The sequence below is a fragment of the Microcaecilia unicolor genome, chromosome 14, assembly GCF_901765095.1.
Source record: "Microcaecilia unicolor chromosome 14, aMicUni1.1, whole genome shotgun sequence".
NCBI classification, from domain to species: Eukaryota; Metazoa; Chordata; class Amphibia; order Gymnophiona; family Siphonopidae; genus Microcaecilia; species Microcaecilia unicolor.
Genome location: NC_044044.1, coordinates 30,128,599 through 30,137,443, shown reverse-complemented (window position 1 = coordinate 30,137,443; position 8,845 = coordinate 30,128,599). Strand labels below are relative to the sequence as shown.

General features: G+C 48.7%; 1 protein-coding gene across 2 annotated transcripts; it reads right to left on the bottom strand.

The window, feature by feature from the left end:
* Positions 1–457: 457 nt before the first annotated feature.
* On the bottom strand, positions 458–8,683 carry OXA1L (OXA1L mitochondrial inner membrane protein). Of its 2 annotated transcripts, none has more exons than XM_030187940.1 (10): positions 8,591–8,683; positions 5,064–5,189; positions 4,731–4,968; positions 4,450–4,593; positions 3,405–3,490; positions 2,985–3,149; positions 2,753–2,857; positions 1,814–1,976; positions 1,368–1,448; positions 458–1,243 (listed from the first exon to the last, which is right to left on the bottom strand). In XM_030187940.1, the coding sequence occupies exons 1-10, from the start codon at positions 8,600–8,602 to the stop codon at positions 1,134–1,136; spliced, it is 1,230 nt and encodes a 409-aa protein (XP_030043800.1). In that variant the 5' UTR covers positions 8,603–8,683; the 3' UTR covers positions 458–1,133. The 2 variants fall into 2 exon arrangements, with proteins under 2 accessions (XP_030043800.1, XP_030043801.1); XM_030187941.1 differs by having other exon boundaries at positions 5,070–5,189.
* Between the last annotated feature and the right edge of the window lie 162 nt (positions 8,684–8,845).

Here is an 8,845-nt window from a genome sequence, read left to right as displayed (position 1 = left end):
GTAGGATACCCGAATGGGGCTTTGTGGGGGATTTGGTCTACAACAGGAGCAGCTTTCATAAAAATAGTGGTAGACTTCTTCCCTCACCCCCCCCCCCCCCCCCATATTCAGTGCTCTATTTAACTGGCCAGGACCGGTTCAATCGCACTTAACCAGCTATCTGCGAATATTCGGGGGAAGACAGCCGGTTATCTCCCGCTGAATATTCCCGGTCAGCGCTTAGCAGATAACCGGCTCTCCACTAATATTCAGAGCATCGCTGGCTACGTTTAGCGGCCAAATGGGTTCGCCCAACTATCAGGCCTGGCTTTGGCCAGTTTAAACTTAACCGGTCAGTGCTGAATATTGGCCAGTTAAAATTTAGGATCTTCAGTGCTGGTCCCTGGAAACGGCCTAGCACTGAATATGAAAAGTGAGACAAGGTCCCAACATTCTAGTTCAATGACAGAGAGATTTATCGTCAAACAGTGCCTTTTATTGTCTGTTACAGCCACAGTCTACCTGAAATTTCTCCTCTTTCTTATAAGACAGTTCTTCCTCTCCCCATTTTTTTTACATAAACCAGGATGCAGCATTCTGTTTTTCTCTATAAATACTACCCCTCCCCCCACCACCTTTAAACTGCACCACTACCCATAGAAACGTGGGTTGACAAGGGAGAGAAGGACCTGGTTCTTTCAACAGAATCTCCTACTGAAAGAAGGCTCCTGTCTTCCCGTCTCCAATTTCTACACAGACGCTACCCTCTGTAGGACAGTTGAGAGCGTTGTGGGGGGGAAACAAGGCAGGCATCCACTTTTAAAAGGGGCCACTCAGAAACCAAGAAGGGCCTGTCACACATGGACGACATCATTAAGCAGAGACAGCTGGGAGGAGGTGGGCCCAGAGGTAGTTCCGCAATTAGATGAAATGGCGCCGGCTGTCACAGCAAAGGAGGGGACGAGGACCTAGTGACTGCATGATCTTGGGTGTGTGACAGCGATGAGGCTGCCTATCCCCCCATTCTCAAGGGGCAGTGACTCTCTCGCTCATCTGAAGGCAAATGCAGTCTGTCAGAGCAGTTCTTTGTCCCTTGGCTCCAGGGATCTTTGGGCCACATGCGGAACACGGAGCGGGAAGTCTCGTCGAGGCTGTTATCCGATCGTGTCCTGCCAGGGTCGGGTCTTCTGCTTGCCAGAGGCAGCGAGAGGAGAGGGTTCCCGCTGCTGCAAGGGATTCTGGGAAAACGTCTGTCTCAGAGGACCTACAACGAGAAGATGGAGAGAAATAAATGAGAAGAAGATGGAAAAGAGGCTGTGTTTCACTTCTGCCACTGTTAGCAAATATAAATCCAAAGGAGAGATCTGAGGGCAGAACCGCAAACTGACCTTTGGCAGCATTTTCCAGGTGGTATTTGATCCGTCGCTCTCGCTCTTCCACCTGCTGTGCCAATTGAGCGTTCTTCCATCCTGGAACAAGACAGCCATGTGGGCTTGAGACATTAACCCCCAAGAAGCAAAACAGAAAGAGAAGAAAAGCAGCAAAGGAGGCAGGAACTAGAATATCATGGGATTCAGAGCTCGTCACCTCTTGGACTGGAGGGCTCAGGGGATGGACACAGGGACAAAGTCTGTCATCTCTAGGGATGGGAAAGCTTAGGATCACCGCTACTCAAGTTTCTTCCGCTCTGCCTCTGCAGTAGATGAAATGCTCATGGCTGGCGAGAGCAGGGGGCATAGAGGGTAAACATTGCATTCCATTTCTTGTGCATTGCATAAACTTTAACAGTTCAATGCAGCTTTAACAAAGAAAAAAAGATCAAGGCAGAACTAACCAGTTTTCAGGCTCTTGAAGAATCCTCCCTGCTGGGGCAGGACCGAGGAGTCATGCTTGACTTTCTCCGGAATCTTGAGCTTTCTCCGAACAGCTGGGATGCGCAGGAAGCCCACCTGGGCTAGCGAGAAAAGATTGGAGGTCATCCAGTAAGTGAATATAGCCTGAAAGAGAAAATAAGAGTGAAATGACAACAATATGGACTGTGACCACTGACACCAGTGGAGAAATGGCCTCCTCTTGTGGACATAGTTCAGACCACAGCTTAAGTCATTAATTTTGAGAATTTTGATGGTGCACATTTCAATGTTCCCCTGACATTGGTGGAGCAATGGCGTCCTCTTGTGGGCAAAGTTCGGATCACAGATGGTGCATATTTTACCGTTTCCCTCATGCCTCTGCACGAGTATCATTAATGTCTCGATGCAACACAGTGATATTCACTGTTTATAAGGGAGCTGTTAATATGTACAGCCTTCCCCTGGTATTTTTATATAAACAGGAATAAACATCATTTTACTTTAGTTTTCCAACACATATTACTTATCTATTCACACACGTAGGGGAAGCTGATGGTGAGATTTGTGTGTGACAAAATAACAAGGTGTGTTCATGTGTGTTCCTGGGATGGGACAAAGAGGTACAGTACATACATGTATGTTTTTCGCTGTAGCTCAAACTGAGTTACATTCAGGTACTGTAGATATATTTTCCTCTCCCTGGAGGGCTTGCAATCTAAGTTTGTACCTGAAATAATGGAGGGATAAGTGGCTTGTCCTAGACCTCTGGGATCAGCAGTGGGAGGTGAACTGGGCTTCCCTGGTTCTCAGCCTCCTGCTCTAACCATTAGGTTACCGAGGTGAGTACATCAGGGTGCGGAGATTTCTAGGGTGGGATATTGAGGTACATGTGTGTCTCTCTCTGTGGCAGGATAACTCACGGTGGGAAAGTTGATGGTGAAGGGAAGAATAGCTAAAGGCATGATTCGGAAGACAGTCTTCATGACTCGTAGGTTGGGATTATCCACACCAGACTCTGCACCTAGCTGCGGAGAAAAGGGAAGGAAAACACAGCGATACTCAACAGGACAGCACAGGGTAGGGTGGAAGAGAAGTGCTTAAACAATCACAGACAGGGGGCGACAGACTGTGAGAAAGCGACGGGGCACGCACCTCCAGGATGGCCCACATGGTGCAGGTGACCGTCAGAGGGAGGATGAAATACGGGTCCGCTACGGTCAGATCAGTGAACCACCACAGTCCACCGCTTTGCATGCTGGGAACAGGTAAGTAGGCCATTTTCCTCAGTGCGACGAAGAAGGAGATAAAGATGGGAGCCTGATAGGGGACAGAAGAGAGGCTCAATAACCAGACCACTACAGAAGAGTCCTCTGCCCTCGGGGTACGTCTCTACCAGCTAGGCATCCCATGAACAGTTGTAGAATAAAGCGTTCCTGTACCCTGGGCTATGCCTGACATTAGGGGCCCCCTACCAGCACTCACAGAAATGCTCCTGCATCCCCTGCTACAGTGGTGTACGACACCGACATTTATTGACTGCCAGAGAAAGCCAGGAGGGGGTTGAAGCATCACCTGTACTAGAGGCACCAGGAAGCCCCGCAAGGGATTCACGTCATGTTTCTTCTGATACAGCATCAGGTCTGTGTACGCCTTAGAGACTGAAAGAGGTGAGAGAGAGAGAGAGAATCATTGGAACAGGAGAGCTATTCCGGGAACCTATGAAATCAACTCTACCTTTCAGAGGCCTAGTTCCTTACCCAAGACATAGGGCTTAATGTCGGACACCTGTAGCAGCGGGCGGGGTTAGAGCTGTGTTATCATACTGAATGTGCCGACTGAGAATCTGAAATGGGGCAAAACCATCGATCCTTTGAGCCCAGCATCCTGTTTCCAACCGAGACCAACCTATGTCACCGGGAGGAAAACCCAGCAGACCCCAGCGGGTGCTTCCATTCTTGGTTCTATTTGACTGGACTGTTATCTCGCTTCCATTTACAGTGTAGTTGCTCCGTCACTTTGGAACACTCTTCCCTCTTACGTACGTACCGAAGCATCGTTTCCTAAATTTAAATCAGGACCGAACTCACATTTTTTAGCTACTGATGTTTCTCATTTTGTGTTTATTGTGGGATCAACGTAGGGCCAGCTGAGACTGAAGGACATACGGCAGGTATCTTTCTCTCCCTCCCCCACATTACTGGATTTTAATTCCCACTCTTTACTTCCCCTTTCTGCTTTCTTGATCTCGTAATTGATTTCGTAACTGTAAATTGCCTTTACGGGACTACCCACTGGTGGTTTATCACACTTATAATAAACTTGCTAATTCCCATCTACTGAGAGTAAAAAGTGATGATCCCCGTGTCTACCCCATGTATTTAAACACACCCAGTCCTTCAGGGTCACTGACAGGGCGGGTTTTCAGGATCTGCATACTATGGAAGTAGCAGGGATGTAAATCTCCCTTCATGCATATTCATTAGGGGCCTTCTGAAACCCTAACGGGTTGGCAACCTCCCCCCTCCCGAGGACTGGGTCAGCTCATTCTCACTCTGACTGCAGGCCTGCGTTTCCCTGGGCTGAGCGCTGAAATGACCGAGTGAACCGTTTCTCTTACACTCAAACTTGTTTCCGCTGCTCTTGGCTTCATTCATGCGGCCGGTGAGCTCGTTGATTTGTGGCATGTGGTTGTTAAGCTTGACAGCCTCCCGCTGTCCTTTCACGATGAGCGGGAAGACCATACAGCGGACCAGGACCGTCCCTGCATGGGAGTGGGGGGGATGGAAGAAAGAGCACAAACATTACTCAAGATTTTATAAGGTGAGTCGCTCCTCAAACACATCATAAACAGGTTGTGGACTCGGAACCTCCTCCCATACTTCCAGGGTCCTTCCTTACCAGCCATGATGGCGCCCCACCAGGGCAGTCCCAGGCTCACGTGTAGGCTTTCAAGGACATTCTGGATTAGACCGACAGGGGTGGAAGCTCCCAACCCAAGCTCTTCCAGGCTGAGTTCCCCCACCGTGTCTGCAATGGTTGGGGCCACATCTGTGAGGGGTCGGGCCACATCTGTGAGGGGTCGGGCCACATCAGCAAGCGGCGAAGGTGGGGGCAAGGTTTGTGTGGGGCCAGGGATCTGCAGGAGAGAGAAAAACGGGAGCTATTAGCTAAGGGAGGCGAGAGTGTTAGCGTGAATCCGAGGGACTCTACTTCTTCCACCTTCGCTCTCACCTCTGCCGCTGCTGTTACTGCAGTGCTCTGGGCCCGTCCAGCCACACCAGCGATCAAGAGGCGAGGTTTCTGTTTAAAAAGCAGGGTCTGAAGTTGGGCTCTTCTGAGGCCGGAGATGACATGGAGCTGAGGGAGGGGAAGAGAGAAAGCAGACAAGTGGGCACAGTTTTTCCCATAGATTTCACTAAAATCAGTTGAACATTTGGAAATAAATCTACAACAGATAACAACAAAAAGAAGAGAATAGAAAAAAAAAATGTAAAAAATCGTGACCCAAGCTGGAACCTCTCAGTTCAAACCATACAGAGGTCAGTGAATGACATTTATTTATAGATAGAGGACCGAGGTCTGTTATTAAAGAATAAAAAAAAAAAAATCACTGCACCTATTCTACGCTAACTGCAGAGATGTAAGTTTCTACGATAAATACAAAGAATCCAGTCCAGAGTGAGTCCTTATAACTATAGGACATGAGGACATGAATTGAGGTTGAAGGGGGGCAGACTCAGGACTGATGTCAGGAAGTATTTTTTCACGGAGAGGGTGGTGGTGGAGAACGCGGTGAAGGCAGTTAGCTTGGCAGAGTTTAAAAAGGGGTTAGACGGTTTCCTAAAGGACAAGTCCATAAACCGCTACTAAATGGACTTGGGAAAAGTCCACAATTCCAGGAATAACATGTATAGAATGTTTGTACGTTGGGGAAGCTTGCCAGGTGCCCTTGGCCTGGATTGGCCGCTGTAGTGGACAGCATGCTGGGCTTGATGGACCCTTGGTCTTTTCCCAGTGTGGCATTACTTATGTACTTATGGATACGTGGAATGCCCTCCCGCGGGAGGTGGTGGAGATGAAAATGGTAAAGAAATTCAAACATGCTTGGGATAAACAGAAAGGAATCCGGTTTAGAAGGAATGGTTCCGCGGAATCTTAGGGGAGATTGGGTGGCGACGCCGGTAATTGGGAAACAAAACGGGAGCTGGGCAGACTTCTACGGTCTACGCCCTGATCGTGACTGAATAGATAGGGATGGGCTGGAGTGTAAATTTAAAGGGCTTCGCTGTTAGCTTCAGAACTTAGTACAAGAACAATGCTGGGCAGACTTCTATGGTCTGTGCCCTGAGAATGGCAAGGACAAATCAAACTCTGGTATAAAGTATCACATACCATGTAAAATGAGTTTATCTTGTTGGGCAGACTGGATGGACCGTAAGGTCTTTCTCTGCCGTCATTTACTATGTTACTATAAGCCTTATCACAGCCTGAATACTGTATTAACTCCCCTATCTGGTATCTTCTCCTTTTAAAGTACTAATCGCCCAATAAGCCAGAGAGGATGGTCGATTAAAGGCCAATTAGTATTCCAAAGCAAACTGAAAAAATCCTGAGAAATACAACAGGAATATGGTTTACTAATCTTTTTCTTCTATTATTAGGGGTTTTAATTACATCACTCTACACAAAACAAAAGACGGCCAGAGATGGAGCTTGACGTACTGGCTCAGGGAGTCTATTCCAGGCATATGGTGCAGCAAGATAAAAGGAACAGAGTCTGGAGTTAGCAATGGAGGAGAGAAGGGTGCAGTGTAGGGAGAGATAAGAGTAGAGAGATACTGAGGAGCTGCAGAGTGAATGCACTTGTAAATCAATAAGAGGAGTTTGAACTGTATGAGGAAACAGATAGGGAGCCAGTGAAGTGACTTGAGAAGCTAATGTGAGCATTGTGACACTCGTGGAATATAATTCATGCACCAGAATTTTGAACACACTGAAGAGGAGCGAGATGGCTAAGTAGGAAACCTGTGCAAAGGAAGTTGCAACAGTCTAAGCGCTAGGTGATAGGAGTGTGGATACGAGTTCTGGTAGTGTGCTCAGAAAGGAAAGGGTGATATTTTGGTGATGATACCTATCACCTACTAATCTACATTCTGTGACTATATGATAATGAACAATGCATTCCCTTCACCCAGATGAATCACCTTAACTCAGTTGTATGTATGTTCAGTCTAGATCATGATTAGCAACATTAACAGAACTTATTACAGACTTCAGAAATTTTCCACTCCTTTTCCAGCAGGCATTCTCTCTCTCTCTTTTTTTTCACATAAGTACTTATTTTTCTAGTGATGTCTGGTTCTGTGAGCATTGACAGCAGCACAAGAAACATTTAAAATTCGAGTAGGGTTCCTAAACAAGTAAGCTCTGCATATAACCGGCAAGGGAAGTGGTGTCTAGCTACCAATTAACAGATTTCATCAGTTGCAGCTTCAAAAGCACAATGTATGAACCAAATCACTCCAACAGCGTTGCATCTTCCACAAGAACCTTGGGACTGGGGCACATAAGGGGAAAGTTCTAGCGGGACAAAGTGGACCTGCTTTAAGAGCAAAAGGAAAGCCTGTGATATGATCCTACTCCCTGCCTATAATATTATAAACTAGTAAAAAAGGCCCGTTTCAGTGAGTGATGAAACGGGCCCTGCAAGGTTTTGTTGTCCTATGAGCCTCCTGTTCCCCGGGCCACCCATGGCCACCGACGCAGCTGTCCCTCAGCCCCCCCCCCCCCCCCCCCCCCCCCCCCCAGGCACCTGTCTGCTGCTGGTGCTCCGTGATGCGGGTTCCGTCGGAAAAATGGCTGCCGAGGGGCAGGGGGAGATGGTGTTTCGTCGAGTGTCAGTGCTCCGCCCTCGTCGTGGAGGAGTGGCCTAGTGGTTAGGGTGGTGGACTTTGGTCCTGAGGAACTGAGTTCGATTCCCGGCACAGGCAGCTCCTTGTGACTCTGGGCAAGTCACTTAACCCTCCATTGCCTGCCATGAGTGGGAAAGTGCGGGGTACAAATGTAACAAAAAATAAAAAATAAAATAGTGACGCGAGGGCGGGGCACACACTCATGGGGAAAGCGGATATCTCGAAGCTTCAACTTCCGGTGGTGGCTTCATTTAGAACGTTGGGGTTGTGAATTATGTGCGGATGGGGTGTGTCTATGAGTGAGAGTGAGTGGTGCCGACAGCGCAGGGCTTCAGTGTTTCCCTCCCACAGAGTGAGTTTCAGAATGTTGCAGGTGAGAATTATTTCTATAGATAATAAGGGTTCATCCAGTCCTTGCAAGCAGAGACTTGTGGTTTAGCAAGACTACCAGTCCCAGCATGCACTGAGGTAAACCCAAGCCTGGATCAACCCTGTCCTGCCAATCAGTTGGCAGCATCTCTGACGTCCCCTTGAGCTAGAACTGCCGTGGGAACCTGAAGATGACATCACAGGAGTCTGGAACCCCTGCTGACGACGTCATCACTGCCAGAGCCACGCGGCCGTGACATCACATACTCTTTGACCCCGCCCAGAGCCACCACCTGAACTATCGACGCGGGTGACGTCGTCCTGGGCGTTCATGATCCCCCCGGGCATCACTGACCTCTGCAGAGATACCAAGCCCCTCCCCCTACGTATTTGACCTGCCCTCCCACGCCGGGGTCCCGTCCGCGAGCCGCCACCTCTCCCTCAGTCTCAAGCTCTAGCTCCTTCCCTCATTCCTACCGTCAAACTCATGCCTGAGGTCGCGCGCGCCACACGCCGGCAGCCGATTTCCTTTTCCAGCGACCCGCCCCCTCCCCTCTTTGACGCATTTCCGGTTTCCCGGCAGGACTGAAGCAAGGACGTTGAGATTCGGCGTGACGTCAAACCATCGAAGCCGTCATCCCTGTACACCCAAAGCAAAGTAAGCTGCTGCATGCTCTTTGGCTTTCTTTTTTCTTTGATCTGATATTTTCAAGCATGCCAGAGTAGGGATGT